The following is a 17,950-nucleotide window of genomic DNA, read 5'->3' on the forward strand; positions in this document are numbered from 1 at the left end:
CTCTGCCTACTTGTGATCTCTGACTGCCAAATAAATAAATAAAATCTTAAAAGAAGAAGAAGAAGAAGAAGCAGCAGCAGCAGCAGCGCGTATCTTACTTTAACACACATTTGTTTAAAAAATATTTTTAGGGGCACCTAGCTGGCTCAGTCAGAAAAGGATGTAACGCTTGATCTCAGGGTTATGAGTTTGAGCCCCACCTGGGGCATTAAGAGTACTTAAATAAATACTTAAAAAAAAGATTTCCATAAAAAATATTTCTATAATTCAGTAGCATTGGATTCCGAGTCAGTGTCCAAAATCTGTGTACCCAACAGGCGGAACTGCTATACTTTGTGGGTTCTGTTTGTTTGAGAGGCAGTGAGAGAGAGAGAGAGGAAAAAAAAAAAAAAAAAAGCAAGGGGAGCAGCAGAGGGAGTGGGAGAAGCAGACTCCCGCCAGGGAGCCCGATGATGACACCGATGTGCCAGACTTATCCCAGGACCCAGAGATCCTGACCTGAGCCGAAGGCAGACCTGTAACAGACTGGGCCACCCAGGCGCCCCAAACTGCTATACTTTGAATTAAAAAAGCCAAGTGGTTGGGTCATTTTATCTACTGACAGGAAGGGAGAACAATGAAAAACCTGGACCCTCCAGTCTTTTCTTGCTGCTGGGGGAACCTCCAAACATATTTTGTGGTAAGCCACTCTCAACCTTCAAACAGCCCATGAAGGTTTACAGGAAAATTCTCACTGGCTCCCACCTAGACCCCAGGGCAATTTCTGGAGTTCATGCATTCATCATAATAAAAAAGCTGATTCTTATCCAGCCCTTATTCTGGGTCAGGAGGCAGCGTTCTCAGCATGAAATTTCATGCCTCATCTGGTTTAATCCTCTCAACAGCCCTTAGGGTATGTACTATTATTCTCTTCATTTTACAGGTGAAGAAGCCGAGGCTCCGCGAGGTTAAGTAACTTGCCTAGGGCGCCCAGCTCAAAAGCAGCACGGCCTTTCCCGGATTTTGATTTTGTGTTTTGAGTATGCCTCTGGGTGGAGTGGGGGTTCTTGGCGGTGGGGTGGGGGGGAATCCGTGGGCTAAGCTTGGAGAAGGAGGAAGGAATGGCGAGGAAGAGGAGTCAGGAAGGGATAGGGGAATCCTCTGGGTCGCAGGCCCCGCCTGCCGGCACACCTGCGTACCGGGGGATCTGGCAGGGCCAAGGGTGGGAGCCAATGTCCGTGCCCTGGGGACTCCGCCGTCGCGGGGTGGGGTGGCTGGGGGACGAGCTCAGCCTTACCTGTCAGGGCGCTCACTTGGTGGTCAGCCTGGACGTATCCGCTGCGGCGTACCAAACCTTTCTGGATCCCCCTTCCCACGCCCCGCCTTGTGGGGCGGAGGGAGGGGGGTTGCTGGTGGGCGTGAGGCGCCCAGGACCGGCCGGACCTGTGAGACCCGGGGCCCCGGTTGCCTGGGGAGCCTGTCACTTCGAGAAGGCAGGCTAGGCTCTTCCGGGGCTGGGACAGCTGTGGGCGGTAGGATGCCATGGTACCAGCAAACTCATAAATACCGCCTCCTCACTGGTGGCCGGAGACGTGCGCGCGCGTGCGGGCAGCTGGCGCCCGAGGGTGAGCCGAGGACCGGGAGGGAGTCCCCTGCCCCATCTTCCAGCCTCCGGGCTGACGGTCCTGGGCTGGCTGGGCGCCTCCCCTCCCCCCGCAGGTCCTCTGGGAGCTGGAGAGCAAACTGGAGCCAGGGGGAAGGGCTGGGGAGAAGGGGAGTGGGTGTGCAGGTGCAGGGCTGGGGGTATGGGGGCCACCGAGGCAGGATGGGATGCCGATGGGGGGGGGTAGAGGGGAAGGGGCCGCTCCGGGTAGGATGGAAATTCTGGGGGGACTTGGGGATGGAGTGGGGGATTGGGGTCACTCAGACCAAAATGGAAGGCTGGATGCTGAAATACAGAGTGATGAGCTCTGAGAGCAGGGAGCAATGCTAGGGGAGGAGGCCATAGGTCCAAGAAGCTGGGGTTGCTAAGAGCAGGATGGAATGCTGGCGATGGAGTTGCCAAGGACAGCTCTCTACATAGAGGCCCCACCCCACTCCCAAACCTTTTGCTGAGAGTGAGATGTGGGTTAGAGCCAGGGCTCTGGAACCAGGACCCCAGGGCTCCAGCCCCAGCCCCATCAGTCCTAGCTTTGCAGGGAATCACTGTGGCTCGTCGTCCTCATCAGTGATACGGCGGTCATGATCATATCAGCCACCACACGTAGGAATGTTGTGAGGCTCCCTTGAGTTAATCTATGCAAAGTGCTTAGCACACAGTGAGTCTCAGGACACTTGGTTCTGGATAGTGATCAGTATTTTTGTTTTCTCTCTAGCATCTGGATAACCATCCCCTTGAGGACCTCCCCGCCATCCTGCTTCCTCCTGCCCCTGACGTTGCCCAATCTCCCTCCACTCTCCATCTTCCCAGCCCCATTGTGCTGTTCTGGACCGCATCTGATCTACTGTGGACACCTCCCCTTCCCCATCTGCCCCACCGCCCCAACACTGTCCCCTTACCATGCACCCCCTTTGTCCCTGCTGGTCCTGCTGCTGTCTGCTCCTGGTTTTCTCCTTGGGAGTCCTGGGGACCCCAGTGGCTCCCAAGGCTGCCCCTGAGCAAGTCCACCTGTCCTACCCAGGTAAGTTTCTGGGACCACTTTCTGGGCATCTCCCAGGGAGGCCCAGTGGGTTGGGGGCTCAGTATCCCATGCAGATTGCTGTGGAACCCTGGGGGGTGGCTTGCTCTTCCTGAACCTCAGTTATCTGGCTCTGTTAAATGGGGGTTCCAAGTAGTGGTGCACCTGGCTATGTGGGAAATGATTATGGTGTCCAGGCTGTAATAAGTGTTCTCCAAAGGGGACCGCTGTTGTCTTTGCTCATTGTCTCCCCACAAAGCTGCTTCCTGATTCTTGATCTAAGGGTGGTCATAGGCCTTGAACTCTGGACGCTTTGGACCCAAACTTCTTGGGTTTTAATCCCTGCTTTGCTACTTACTTGCTGTGTGACGGTGGGCAAGTGACTTAACCTCTCTGGTCTGAGCTTCCTCATCTGGACAATGGGAAAGTACTAGTGGGACCTCATAAAGGAGAGCTCTTACCTGTGAAGTGGCAAAATGGAGTATAGCCATGTTTTTTTTTGTCTCAGGGTCCCTTTTTGGTCTCAGTCCCTTTGCACAGCTAAAGATGATTGAGAACCTCAAGGAGCTTTAGTTTATGTGAGTTATATCCATAATATTTGCTATATTAGAGACTAAAATGGAGGCATTTAAACATGTTTAAGTCATTGAAAATGAGCAGTAACACATCCATTTTGTGTTAAGGTAAATGGCATTTTGCATGAAAAATAACTGTACTGTACAAAAGAAAAGAAACCTAATGAGAAGAGTAGCATTGGTTTACATCTTTTTAAGTCTCTTTAATGTCTGGCTTAATAGGAGGCAGCCAGATTCTCCCCACATCTGCTTCTGCTCCTTTCTGTTTCCATGTGTTGCTTTGGATGATATATATGAAGAAAATTTGGTCTCATCAGACTCCGGTTGAAACAGGGAGGAGGATTTTAAAGGGAGTTTCAAATAATTGTGCCCTATTCCTTTTTTTTTTTTTTAAATGACTGTGGCTTGATTTCGTTTTTAAATTTTATTTATTTGACACAGAGAGAGAGATAACAAGTAGGCAGAGAGGTGGGCAGAGAGAGAGGAGGAAGCAGGTTCCCCGCTGAGCAGAAAGCCTGATGTTGGGCTTGATCCCAGGACCTGAGCTGAAGGCAGCGGTTTTAACCCACTGAACTACCCAGGTGCCCCCTATTCCTTTTTGATACTGGACTGAAACTCAAAACACAGCCCTGTCTTTCAAATAATTTTTGCTTTTTATTTTGAATTAACTTTCAATTTACGGAAGAGTTGCAAAGATAATGCAGAATTCCTATATCCCTGTCACCCAGCTTCCTCTAATGCCAATGTCTTATGTACCTGTTATCAAAGCTAAGAAATTAACATTGGCATCATATCACTAACTGGACCAAGGACCTTGTTTGGGTTTCACCGATTTTTCCACTAATCCGATCCACGATCCCACATGGCATCCTGCTGCCGCCTCTAGTCTCCTAGTTGGGAGAGTTCTTTAGGCTTCCTTGTTTTTTGATGTCCTTGACACTTGGAAGGAAGATCGTTTCTTACAGGTTAGTTGCAGTGCAGAATCGGAAACCAGGTGAATAAACTGGCTTTGGCGTCCATTGGCCAAATGACCTTGGACAAAGCACTTTGCCTGGAGACTTCTGTAAAATGGAACAGCTTTGAAACCCATCTTGTGGGCACTGCTGGGAAAATCCAGTGGGATGACAGGAGTTTCTTGTTAGGTCTGCACAGCAACAATAGCAGATCTGGTCTAAGTGTGTCAGAGGGATAACTCACTTAGCCTCAGATTGGATATTAAGCTGGAGGTTCTACTGCTACTCCCATGTTACAGAAGAGTAAACTGAGGCTCATAGAGAAGGTCTGACCTCGGGTCACAGAGTCAGGAAGTCCGGCAGACTGGCTCAAAGAGCCCACAATACTTAACTTTAAAACTTGAACTTAGTACTAATTTTAGATTTAACAGAAAATTTACAAAAATATTACAGAGTTCCCACATTCCACTCACTCGGTTTCTCCTGCTGTTATGTTAGCATCTTACATAATTACAGTATGTTTATTATTTTAAAATTGTTTTAAATTTTATTTATTTATTTGACAGAGACCACAAGTATGCAGAGAGGCAGGCAGAGAGAGAGGAGGAAGCAGGCTCCCCGCTGAGCAGAAAGCCCGATGAGGGGCTCGATCTCAGGACCCTGAGATCATGAGCTGAGCCGAAGGCAGAGGCTTTAACCCACTGAGCCACCCAGTCACCCCCCCCCAATTTTTTTTTTTTTAAGAGAGAGTGAGCACATGCGTGCAGGGGGAGGGGAGGGGCAGAGAGAGGGGGAGGGAGGGAATCTTAAGCAGACTCCATGCCCAGCTTGGAGCTGACTTGTGGCTCCATCTCATGACCCTGAGATCATGACCTGAGCTGAAATCAAGAGTTGGACACTTACCTGACTGAGCCACCCAGGTGCCCTAATATGTTTATTAAAACCAGGAAGTCGGGCACCTGGGTGGCTCAGTCAGTTAAGCGTCTCCTTTCAGCTCAGGTCTCCATCTCAGGGTCTTGGGGTGGGGAGCTCCATGTTGGGAATCCCTGCTCAGCAGGGAGCCTGCTTCTCCTTCTGTCGCTACCCCCAACTCGTGCTCTCTTGCACACCTGCTCTCTCACTCTCTCTCAAATAAATAAAAAAATAAATAAATAAAAATCTTAAGGGAAAAAAACACAGGAAGTTAACATTGGTACAATAGTCTATTAACTAAACTACAGACCCTGTTGGAATGTCAGCAGTTTTCCCACTTGGTGCTGACATAGCTCATTGCTATTACTGGTGACGTTGACCTTCATTGTGTGCTTACAGTGGTACCTGCTGGGTTTCTCCACCATAGGATTTTTCTTCTTCCCTTTGCGGTTAATAAATATCTTGGGGGAGATTCCTTGAGACTGTGCAAATTACATTTCGCTTGAGACTTCTGCCCCCTGATTTTAGCGTCCGTCAGTCGGTCTTGCCTGTGACAATTATTAGTGTGGTGTTTGCCTAATTGTGATATTGTGGCTTTCTAATTCTTTCTGTCTAATGGAAATTTTACTATAAGGAAAGCTGTCCCTTCCCTCCTCCATCCATCCATTCACTTATTAATTTCTATATTTCAATATTGACTTACAGATATTTATTTTGATTTCTTGGATTAAATGTCCAATATCATCATTATTTTTCTTGTGACTCGAATTGTCCCGGGTTTGGTCTTTTGGAATTCCTTTGGATGGACTTCTGTGTTCTTTTGACAAGCCCCGTCGTTCCTTGAGCACTCCCCCACTTTCTGGCACCACATGTTATTCTGGGCTGATCTTGTCTATTTCCTGCCCAGTATTTGGAATCAACCCTTCTGCAAGGAGCCCTGGTTTCTTTCGCTGGAGAGTGGGTATTTAGAAACAAGATCTGAGCGCTGGGTGTGTTCATGGCTACTGGGGTATCACGGTTTCCAGGCCCTTACACAAATGTGTGTGTATGTGTCACATACACACGCACAGATCTCGAGTTCCTCTATCTGTATGTATATAGCTCTTACCATGAGATCATACTGATACCTCTGATTCTAGTCCAACATCACGGGCTTATTTTAGCCTTCTTCTTTCCTTATTTGTAACTTCTTTCTCCAGCATTGAAAAACCTACCTCCCACTTCTACAGTATACTTAGGTATTTGTTTGATGCAAGTATAGGCATAAAGCAGTTTCACTCTCCATCTTCCCAGCCCCTTTGTGCTGTTCTGGACCACATCTGATTTACTGTGGGCCCCTCCCCTTTCCCATCTGCCCCCCCCCCCCCACACACACTGTCCCCTTACCATGTGCCCCTTTGCCTATTTCCCTGTAAGAACACTTACTAGGTGACAACGTGTATGTGCAGTTCTTTTTCTCTGTAGTCTTTTTTTTTTTTTTTTAAGATTTTATTTACTTATCTGAGAGAGAGAGAGACAGAGATAGTGACAGAGATCATGAGCAGGAAGGAGAGGGAGAAGCAGGCTCCCCGTGGAGCAGGGAGCCTGACATGGGGCTTGATCCCAGGACCCCAAGATCATGACCCGAGCTGAAAGCAGGTGCTTAACCAACTGAGCCACCCAGGTGCCTCCTCTGTAGTCTTTTTAAGAGCATTTTTTTAATTACTGAAGTATAAGTTGACATCCAATGTTATGTAGGTTTCATAGCAACAGTGAGGGTAGTCCCCTTCGGTCACCATGCCACATTAGTACAATATACTTGACTATATTCCCTGTGCTTTTTTCATCTCCGTGACTTATTTATATTTTATGACTGGAAGTTTGTAACTTTTTGCTCTAGTCTTACAGCGTCCAGTCAAGACCTACCCCATGGTGACCCACCTCGCCGCATGAGTGCTTTATTTACTTTGTAAATATAGCTTCATCCATTGGTCAGTGTTTATACTCCATGCTGGCTTCTTCCCGCATTGTTATTGTAATTGTTAGTTTATTTGGGGTGTATGTGAAGGAAATATGGAACATGACTATAATTCTAAGAGTCAGAATTACACTAGAAAGTTAGTAGTTTTCCCTCCTGGTCTTTCCTGCTCTGTACCTGTCTCTCCTCTTCTACCTCATTACCATCAACCCCAGGTAAGTAACCCATGTCTTTCCTTTCTGCTGGATCCTTCCTGTATTTCTTCTGTACAGATGAGTATGTACCTCCGTCTATCCTCTTATGTAAAGAGTAGGTGACTCTCTTGTGTACCTTGCTTTATTAATTTCACTGGCTCTCCTGGATGTCATTCCTAGAACTTGTCCTTCTTCTGTGGATAGCTCCCTTGTGCTCCACTGTCTGGCAGTTACATAGTCACTTCAGCCCCTCTCTTAGGGGTGGGCGTTTTGGTCATTTCCGATATGTTGTGATTACGAACAGGGCTGCAATGACGAATCTGGAGCACATGCATTCTCCTGTTCCTGGGACAGGAGAGCATGCTCTTAACAGCAGCCTATAGACCATGTGGTGTGTTGAAAATCCTGATTTGGTGGCTGGCATTTACGAATTTTGAGTTAATCACTTCAAAGTTTCGATGTATTGGGGCCCCTGGCGGGCTCAGTCCGTTAAGCCTCTGGCTTCAGCTCAGGTCATGATCTCAGGGTCCTGGGATCCAGCACCACATTGTCTGCCTCTGCTCACTGGGGAATCTGCTTGTCCCTCTCCCTTTGCCCTGCCCCCCATGCACAGAAATACACAAAAAATCTTTTTTAAAAAGTTTGGATTTATGTATCTATCTATGTTCCTGACATATAAAAATCACCATATAGAGACTTACTCTAGAAGTCTCTAAGACAGATTTAGGGAGACTGGGCCGGCTTCCGGCATGGAGACCAAGCTATGGCTGTCCCTTTAAAATAGGGCACATCTACAGTTCGCCTCACACTCCATCACTCTCGTCGGCCTGACTCCTTCCAGCTGGACTTTGTCCCCGTTTATAGGACCTAGCAGGCTTCTAGACATCCGAGTTTATAACCCCTCAATGATGTCATATATGCAAAACGTTTGGCACGAGGGCTGCACGCAGTAAATAATGATATTAAGATTAATGTCCATTCCCTCATGGAATCCTAACAGCATTGTCCTAAGTGCTTTGCTTGTGTTTAAGCCTCACAGAAACCCTTAGAGTAGAAACCATTATTATTCCACTTTACAGATAAGGAAACCGAGGCGCAGAGAGGTGAAGGGACGTGCCCAGGGAAGCACAGCTTGGGAATGGCAAGGCTGAGGTTTCACCTGGGGAGCTCCGGCACCCGAGTCCCTAACTACTAGTGTTCCCAGCTGTTGGCTCTCGCCCCTCGCTCTGTCCGCCCCTCCTCCCCTGCTCCAGCTCAGGCGTCGCTGCCTGCCTGCTCTGCCCTTCCTCCCCAGGTGAGCCGGGCGCCATGACGGTCACCTGGACCACATGGGTCCCCACCCCTTCCGAAGTGCAGTTCGGGCTGCAGCTTGCGGGGCCCCTGCCCCTCCGGGCCCAGGGCACCTTCAGCCCCTTTGTGGATGGGGGCGTTCTCCGGCGGAAACTCTACATACACCGGGTCACACTGCGGGGGCTGCTGCCGGGGGTCCAGTATGGTGAGAGGGGCCCCAGGTCCCAGTGCTGAGGGGGGAGCAGGAAGAGGAGTGGGGTGTGGACTAGAAGTTGCCACTGGCAGGGGGCTCAGGCGGGGCCGGTAATGCCTCTCTTATGAGACTCTGGCATGAGAACGGGAGGTGCTGGGGTCTGGGGCGGAGTGGACCAAAGGGCATGGGTCAGAATCCCACAGTACCCACTTCTTTCCCCCACCCACTGAAGATGGGTTGGGGGAGCAGAGTGGAGGCAGCCGGGGGTGCTCCTAGCTGACTGTGACCTTCCCCTCTCCCTCAGTTTACCGCTGCGGCAGCTCTGAGGGCTGGAGCCGTAGGTTCCGCTTTCGGGCCCTGAAGAATGGTCCCCACTGGAGCCCCCGTCTGGCTGTGTTTGGGGACCTGGGAGCTGACAACCCGAAGGCCTTCCCGCGGCTGCGCAGGGACACCCAGAAGGGCATGTACGATGCTGTTCTGCATGTGGGTGAGGCATTGGCAAGGGCGCGCCTGGAGGCGTGGGGTGGGGCTTGGGAGGGAGGTGATCCAGGGGGTATCGAGGGCACTGGGCTGGGGTTAGCGTGGTTCTCAAGGGACAGGCGATGAGACACTGGCCCCGGAGAGGGTGTCTTGTGTTAACCAGTCTGCCCAGGTTGAAATCCCAGCTCCAACAGAGAGCCATGTGCCTTGTTGGTTTTGTCCTCTGCGTTACTACAGTGAGGGCTAAGGGTGGTCCCGAATTCATGGGACTGTCATGATGACTACGTAAGTGACCTTGCTTGGCATGCTGTAAGTGCTATGTGTTCCCTGTCATTATCATTGCTGCTGTGGCTTTAGGGGACAGGGACATGGATGGGAGACAGAGATTGGGGCTAATATGGTTCGCAACTGCACTCTCTGGAACCAGACTCCCAGGGCCTGATTCCTGGATCTTTACTAACCAGCCCCATGACCTTGCATGAGCACATAACCCCTCTGGGCCTCAGTTTCCCCATCTGAAGTGGGGTAATAATGACATCCACCTCAGAGGGTATTTGGAAAATTCAGGTGATCAAGTATGTAAAGCATTTGGAACCGTGCCTGATACAAAACCAGTACCAGGTCGTGTCAGTGTAAAGGCTTTTGTCCTGGGAGGGGACAAGAAGGCGAGCAGAGATGGTGGCCTGTGTGATCAGAGCATGGGAGACCAGTGTGATCTCTGCAGGCGGGGGGCGGGGGGTGGGGGGTGGCGCTCAGGAGCTATTCAGGAAATAGCTCCAAGTGCACAGGCAGGTGGTATGAGGTAAGGATCAGAGAACCGAGATGGCTCGGGGTCAGGGGCTGCAGCCATTGGGTCTCTCGGTTCTGGCAAGAGGACAGCAGGGTCTGGGTCCTTACTCTCCCCTCCCCCCAACCCCCGGCTCCCCAGGAGACTTCGCCTACAACATGGATCAGGACAATGCTCGTGTCGGGGACAAGTTCATGCGGCTCATCGAGCCTGTGGCTGCCAGCCTGCCCTACATGACGTGCCCTGGGAATCACGAGGAACGCTAGTGAGGGCCCAGGGCTTCAGGGCGGGTGTGGGCCTGACCGGTGCAAACAGACATGTCCTTCTAAGTGTCTCACCTTAGTCCCTCAACCTACAGCAGTGCATGAGCAGTAGTGAGAGGAGAGGAGACAGAGGCTGGACTGGGAGCCAGACCCGGCCTGGCAGTGGGGTAGTGGGGGCAGCAGGCCGAGGAACCCAGACCCTCTTCTCCCCACCCTTTCACTTCCTTTTATCCAGCAACTTCTCTAACTACAAGGCCCGCTTCAGCATGCCAGGGAACAATGAAGGCCTGTGGTACAGGTAATTTGGGAGATCCTGGGGACTGGAGGATGGATGTAAGATGCCAAGGAGACTCCCACCTCTGACCCATGCCCTTTGACCTCTTCAGCTGGGACCTGGGCCCTGCACACATCATCTCCTTCTCCACTGAGGTGTACTTCTTCCTCAATTATGGCCGCCACCTGGTAGAGAAACAGTTCCACTGGCTGGAGAATGACCTCCAGGTAACACAGGTGGTTACCCCTGCCCGGCCTCCCCTCCCCTCCCCTCCCCTACCCCGCCCCTCACCCTCATCCCACCCCTCACCCTCTCTCTAGAAAGCCAATAAGAACCGGGCAGCCCGGCCATGGATCATTACCATGGGCCACCGGCCCATGTACTGTTCCAATGCCGATTTGGATGACTGTACGTGGCATGAAAGCAAGGTGAGGACCCCTCCCTGGGGTGGGGTGCCAGGAGCCAGGCGGGGGGGTGCCCAGCCTGAGTCCCCCATTCCTCTCCCCAGGTTCGCAAAGGCCTCCGTGGCAAGTTCTATGGGTTGGAGGATCTTTTCTACAAATACGGTGAGTGACCTGGGGACCCCCACCCCCCCAATCTCCCTAGGATCAGGCAGCTTGACCCCAACATGTTCTGTTTCAGGGGTTGACCTGCAGCTGTGGGCTCACGAGCACTCCTATGAACGCCTGTGGCCCATTTACAACTACCAGGTAAGGCTCAGGGAGGGCCGGTGTCGGTGTCGGTGGACCCCAGGACACCCAGGGCTTGGCCTGGTGTGACAGGCCTCTCTCCTTTGTTCCCGTTTCCAGGTATTTAATGGCAGCCGAGAGATGCCTTACACCAACCCTCGAGGCCCCGTCCACATTATCACGGGATCTGCTGTGAGCATCACAGGGGGAGGGTGGCTTGGCTTCTTGCCTCTTGATTTTTTCTGCCTCTTGTACTGGCCAGATGTTTATATAGCTGCTGTCCCCACCTCTCCCCCACTCCCTGAGAGCTTAGGTAGCCCTTGTCACAGGTCCATTGTACGGATGTGGAAACAGAGGCTTGGGCAGTCAAATCTCATCCAGTCCCAGGCTCAACAAGTGGCAGGGGTTAGGAGCGGGGCTTGCCCGGGTTTATCGGATGGATCCAAAGACAAGGGCTTCTTATTATCATCACTGCCACTGAACTCCAGACTCCGTTCACTTTCCACCAAATTTCTCCCTGATAACCGCTTTCTGTTCCAAGTTCCCACATTCAAGTTAGTTACAGTGTCTCTTGAGTCTTTGCTTGTCTTTCATCCTGCACATTTTGCAAAACTCCTGGCCAGCAGTTTTGCAGCAGGCCCCCCCGTCTGGGTTTATGTGTCGTTTGGCTGAGATCGCATTTTGGGCAAGGCGATCTTAGAAGTGATGTTGTGTTCTCCTCGGTGCATGGGACCCGGGGCTCCTGCCGTCTGTGTGTCTCTGAATCACCTGGTTAAGGAGGTTCCTCCACTGTAAAGTTATTATATCTCCCTTTCTAATTAATAAGTATCTTCAGGGAGATACTTTCCGGCCATGCAAATCTCCTGTCTCTCCTCCAACTTTCACCCACTGATTTTCAAATCCCCTGTGGGTCCTGCTGGCAACAGTTATTACTGTGATGTTCTAGTGGGAAGTTTCTGTTTCCCTCATTCCTCCAGGATTGATTAATTAGAGTCCTCTCATGAGGAAGAGTCCTCCCTTCCATCCCATTTATGTAGTTCGTTACTGATTTATACCAGTGTGGACTCAAGGGTAATTATTGTATCCTGTGGGCGATAATCCAATATGATTGTGATTTATGCTACTGATCACCTTGCTCTGGGTTGGGCCACTGGGAACTCTTCAGATCTGAGTGCCCCTGTCATTTTGTGAGCTCTTTCTTATTTTTTGGCCCTATTGGGTACTGCAAAGATTCTTGCGTTTTCCTGCCCTTTCCCTCTCTGCCTTGGAATCACTCACTTCTGCAAGGAGAGGGGGCTTATTTTTTAAGCTGGTTCTTAGGAATTAGAAAGATTGAAGTAAGAACCACTTGTGATAAAAATTCACACAGTGCATAGGATGCGTGGGTGGCTTAGTGGGTCAAGGTTCTGCCTTTAGCTAAAGTCATGATCCTGGGGTCCTGGGATGGAGTCCCCACTTCAGGCTCCCTGCTTCTCCCTCTCCTTCTGTGATCCATCTCTCTCTCAAATAATAAAATCTTTAAAAATATTTTAAAAATATTCAGACCACTGGGGCACCTAGGTGGCTCAGTGGGTTAACCTCTGCCTTTGGCTCAGGTCATGATCCCGGGGTCCTGGGATTGAGCCCCGCATCGGGCGCTCTGCTCAGCAGGGAGCCTGCTTCCATCTCTCTCTCTCTGCCTGTCTCTCTGCCTCCTTGTGATCTCCGCCTGTCAAATAAATAAATAAATAAATAATCTTAAAAAAAAAAATCACACCGTGCAGAGGGCAAGAGGTAAACACCAAAGGCATAGGCTTAGGGACGCCTGGGTGGCTCAGTTGGTTAAGCGGCTGACTTCAGCTCAGGTCATGATCCCGACATCCTGGGATCGAGTCCCATGTTGGGCTCCTTGCTCAGCAGGGAGCCTGTTTCTCCCTCTGCCTCTGCCTGCCATTCTGTCTCCTGTGCTCACTCTCTCTCTCTGACAAATAAATAAAATCTGAAAAAAAAAAACAAAGGCAGAGGCTTAACCCACTGAGCCACCCAGGCGACCCTGCTTTGTTTGTTTTGAGAATGAGAGAGTGCGCATGTGCAAGCAGGTGTGTGTGTGAGCAGGGAGGGGAGGGGCAGTGGAGAGAGAATCCCAAGCAGGCCCCATGCCCAGGGAGGAGCCCAACACAGGGCTCAGTCCCACGACCCTGAGATTATGACCTGAGACGAAATCAGGAGTCTGACACTCAGTCAACTGAGTCACCCAGGCACCCTAACCACATCTCTTTTAATCTCTATTTTATCTTATTATTTTATTTGTCTGTGGCTATTATTATATTAATATTTTATAATATTTTTGTATCATATATAATGAATGATGATGAATATAGTATTCCTCCTGGAGAGATCATGTGGTACTATGCCACATGATAGTGGTTAGTCCTCCGACTTGCACGGTGAGTTTGGCCATCTACTGATAAGCCTTGCTTTCATTCATGATTACAATGATGGCAGCAAAATGGTGATTTTTTTTTCAAGGTCCCACGTGCTCTCTGCTCATGCCAGCTGGCATGGCTTCTGCAAGGTTGAGCACTCGCTCTCCCCCAGGGGCTGGTGACTTAAAAAGCCTTCTTGGAGGGTCTACCATGCCAACAGTGCCGAGACCCGTGACTTCTATCTATTCTTCGAATTGCATTTTCCCTTTTATTGTACATCTCGCCCCCCTTTCTGTGACACCCTGCTTTGTGACAGTCACTGCATGACATTTTTTTTTTTAAAGATTTTATTTATTTATTTGACAGATAGAGATCACAAGTAGGCAGAGAGTTAGGCAGAGAGAGGAGGAAGCAGGCTCCCTGCTGAGCAGAGAGCCCGATGCGGGGCTCGATCCCAGGACACCGAGATCATGACCTGAGCCGAAGGCAGCAGCTTAACCACTGAGCCACCCAGGCGCCCCACTCCATGACATTTTTAACTGACCCCCACGATGGGCCTTTGGGTGCCATCCAGCCTAGGGCTCTTACAGAAAATGCCGCACTGGGCAGTCTCTCACAGCCAAGCCCTTTTCTAGAAGTCTTAGCGAGGTCAAGGCTTAACAGACTTTGTCTTCCTCGGGGACATCAGGGTCCTGGCCTGGGAGGTTGTTTCTGCTGCTCTCGGATTCTCCACCCACCCCAGCCCTGGGTCTAAAGGGTTCTGTCTGGCAGGGCTGTGAGGAACGACTGACCCCCTTCTCCCTCTTCCCTCGGCCCTGGAGCGCCGTGCGTGTGAAGGAATATGGGTACACGCGGCTACACATCCTCAACGGGACCCACCTCCACATCCAGCAAGTGTCGGACGACCAGGTCAGTGAGTGGTGTGCCCAGTCGCCTGCCTGAGTAACCGGACCCAGTGGATTCTGGAGCCAATCGGTTAAAAGAATGGATTCCAGAGCTGGGAATCCTGGGTTCAAATCCTGCCTCGGCTCCTTACCAGCTGGCTGACCTCCAGCAATTTACTTCACCTGTCTGAGCCACAGCTTTCCTGTCTGTTAAAGGGGATGATAATAGTTGATTGACCTGTTATACATAAAGTGCTGAGAACAGTTTCCAAAGCATGCTAAATTCCATAGGTACTTATCAACCTGAAGCAGAGGCGGAAAATAGGTGGTAGGAGCAGGTGGAGGGAAACCAGTATGATTTGTGGCTGGCAGAAGTGGCCCAAGGCTAGAAGGACCCAAATAATCACGATTCAGGTTTATTTTTGCCATTATAATTGTGTTATATTTTTTAAAGACTTATTTATGTATTTAAGAGGGGTGGGAGAAGGGCAGAGAGAGAGAGAGCCTCAAACAGGCTCTACACTGAGCACAGACCCTGACGTGGGGCTTGATCTCATGACCCTGAGGCTACCACCTGAGCTGAAATGTAGACTCGAACACTTAACCAAATGCACCACCTAGATGTCCCTGCCTTCGTCATTTTAAAAGAATAATAGTTGTGATTTCTTGATCACCTGTTGTATATCAGATGCTGGGCTAGCCTCTTTACATCTAGTAGCATTTTAATCACCACAGCCATCCCATGGGATGGTTTTTCTTTCCATTGTACAGATGAGAGCACGAAGGCTCAGAGAGGGGAAGTAATTTTCCAAGGGTCACACAGCTGGAGGGTGGCAGAGCTGGGATCTGACCGCAAAGACCATGTTCTTTTTATTACAAATAACTGTCATTTACTGAGCGGGGAATCGCTTCTTGGCCTTTTGGCTAAGATCAAGTGTACTGAGCTGGGCACGCACCAGAGGCAGGCTTTAAAGTTGTGTATTTATTGCATTCAGTTCTCCCCTGTGTAAAGAATACGGAAGTGAGGCTCAGAGTTGGGAACACTCTTAAGGCCACGTAGAGAGCTGCTGTCAGTGATGTTTGTCTGACTCCAGGGTCTGTGCTCATAATAACAGCCTAAACCTTACATAGTCCTTGCCATGTTCTGGGATCCCTTTTTAAAAAGCCCTCTATAAGGGTGCCTGGGTGGCTCAGTGTGTTAAAACCTCTGCCTTCAGCTCAGGTCATGATCCCAGGGTCTCTGCTCGGCAGGGAGCCTGCTAACCCCTCCCCACCGCCCTCTTCCTGCCTCTCTGCCTACTTGTGATCTGTCTGTCAAATAAATAAACTCTTTAAAAAAAATAAAAAGCCCTCTACAGGGCACCTGGATGGCTCAGCTGGTTAAGCGATTGCCTTCAGCTCAGGTCATGATCCTGAAGTCCCGGCATGGAGTCCCACATCGGGCTCCCCACTTGGCAGGGAGTCTCCTCCTCTCTCTGACCCTCCCTCTTCTCATGCTCTCTCTCTCTCTCTTTCTCATTCTCTCTTCAAATAAATAAATAAAATCTTTAAAAAAAGTTTAAAAAAAAAACCTTCTACAAATAATCTCATTGAATCCCCACAACATCTATGGTGTAGGTAATATTCCTAGCATCGCCACTTTTCAGATGAGGAAAACCGAGGCTCAGAGAGGTCTAGCATTTTGCCCCAGGTCACACAGCCCATTAAAAATTCAGGTTCGTAGCCCTGGAGTCAGGACTTGCAGCTCTCATTAGTTCCTTTGTTTTTGTCCCTTGCAGGATGGGAAGATTGTGGATGACGTCTGGGTCGTGAGACCGCTAGTTGGCCGGATGATGTACCTCTAGGCACAGAGGCGGCTCTCATCAGGAACCCTGGGCCTTGCTGCCTTGGCTAGTGTGACCAGACACTGCCCAGGCCCAGGTGAAGAGTTGGGGCAGGCCTTGACTCCCAGCCGTTCTGAGGCCCCATGTGGGGTGCATGCAGCCCCATGGCAACTGGAGCAGCTCTCCCCTCCTGGAGAGGTGGGGGTACCACCAGCCGTGATGGGCGGGTCAGCGCCCAGGCACAGAGCAAAGCAGGGCAGGTGTGGGGCTGCTCAGCCCTGCTCCCCTGCATAGCACTGATAGGGCGGGGTGCCTACGGGGCCCCAGGAATAAAGAGACTTACAGCTGTGGCTCCGTGGACTGTGCACTTTTGCCGGGGATGCCCCCTGGGCCGTCTCCCCGCCCCTCCCCTCCCACCCCACCCCCCACCCCCTCGCATGGGGGGGGGGGCATGGGCACCCCTAAGTCAGCAGGGTTGATATGGCTGGCTGGCTGTCATGACACCACTCTCCAGCAGGTGGTGTCAGTGACTTTCTCCTCCTAGGCTGACCCTCAAGGCTCCCACTGCCCAAGGCACCCTAAACCAGTGTTGCCTTGTGCCTCAGTTTCCCAGCACTGAGAAGTGTTAACACTCCCGCCTCCAAGCTGGGGGTTCTGACAAGCCTTAGGATCTCACAGACCTGCTGTTCTCCTCCCCTTTCCCTTCCTTTTCTCCTCCCTGTCTCTATCCCCTTCCTTTTTGTGTATTCACCCATTATTTCTTGGGCATCTCCCATGTGCCAGGCCCTGGTCTCAGTCCTGGGAGACAGCTGTGAGCAAGCCAGAGATCTCTGCCTTCACAGAGCTGATACTCTAACCAGGGGGTCAGACAGCAAACACAATAAATGAGAAAAGTGTAAAGCAGGGTAAAAATTGGGAAGCACGGGCGCCTGGGTGGCTCAGTGGGTTAAGCCGCTGCCTTCGGCTAGGGTCATGATATCAGGGTCCTGGGATCGAGTCCCGCTTTGGGCTCTCTGCTCAGCAGGGAGTCTGCTTCCTCCTCTCTCTCTCTCTGTCTGCCTCTCTGCCTACTTGTGATCTCTCTCTGTCAAATAAATAAATAAAATCTTTAAAAAAAAAAAAATTGGGAAGCACTCTGAAAAAGCAGGGAAGGGGCCTGAGAGGGGAGAGTGGCAGTTTTTACAGGGATAATCAGGGAGACCTCACGCAGAGGGTGAGCATTTGATCTGAAGAGGTCTGAGGGAGAAGCCACAGGCAGAGTGCTCCAGGTAGAGGAACAACGAGTACAAAGGCCCTGAGGCAGATACACACTGGCCCTGCCAGGGTATCAGTGTGGTGGCCCACGCATCCTAGACAGAGTGAGTAGGGGAAGACAGAGACAGGGAGCTGATAGGGAAAGATCATGTGGGGCCTCATGGGGCCCAGGAGGACTTTGTCCTTTATCCACAGGAGGGCTCTGAGCTGGTGACAGACACATCTGACTGCAGGAGTCCTAGGCCAAGCTGGGCGCTGGCCCCAGGGCTGAGAGCTTCCCCAGGGCAGCCTGTGGGCTTCCACTTTTGCAGGCCGACCTCACGTTATGGCTCCATGAGCTGTGAGCTGCGAGGGCTCAGC

The 17,950-nt window shown here is 50.9% G+C and overlaps 2 protein-coding genes across 4 annotated transcripts in view; one reads left to right on the plus strand and one right to left on the minus strand.

Moving 5' to 3' along the window:
• FBXO17 (F-box protein 17) overlaps positions 1–1,619 on the minus strand; it is a 97,693-nt gene extending 96,074 nt beyond the window's left edge. Inside the window, exon 1 of the mRNA XM_059151301.1 lies at positions 1,277–1,619. Coding sequence (XP_059007284.1) covers positions 1,277–1,523 — 247 coding nt within the window. The 5' untranslated portion in view covers positions 1,524–1,619. The remainder of the gene's footprint in view (positions 1–1,276) is intronic.
• Positions 1,479–17,459, plus strand: ACP7 (acid phosphatase 7, tartrate resistant (putative)). 3 transcript variants are annotated; one of them, XM_059151295.1, is made up of 13 exons: positions 1,479–1,604; positions 2,355–2,660; positions 8,543–8,743; positions 9,036–9,218; positions 10,140–10,263; positions 10,497–10,559; positions 10,648–10,762; positions 10,856–10,963; positions 11,044–11,101; positions 11,178–11,245; positions 11,345–11,416; positions 14,401–14,538; positions 16,292–17,459. In XM_059151295.1, the coding sequence occupies exons 2-13, from the start codon at positions 2,540–2,542 to the stop codon at positions 16,355–16,357; spliced, it is 1,317 nt and encodes a 438-aa protein (XP_059007278.1). In that variant the 5' UTR covers positions 1,479–1,604; positions 2,355–2,539; the 3' UTR covers positions 16,358–17,459. The 3 variants fall into 3 exon arrangements, with proteins under 3 accessions (XP_059007278.1, XP_059007280.1, XP_059007279.1); XM_059151296.1 differs by lacking the exon at positions 1,479–1,604 and adding an exon at positions 1,614–1,698; XM_059151297.1 differs by lacking the exon at positions 10,140–10,263 and having other exon boundaries at positions 9,036–9,195.
• The last annotated feature ends 491 nt before the right edge of the window (positions 17,460–17,950 follow it).

This window comes from Mustela lutreola, chromosome 16 (genome assembly GCF_030435805.1).
Source record: "Mustela lutreola isolate mMusLut2 chromosome 16, mMusLut2.pri, whole genome shotgun sequence".
Classification (NCBI taxonomy): Eukaryota; Metazoa; Chordata; class Mammalia; order Carnivora; family Mustelidae; genus Mustela; species Mustela lutreola.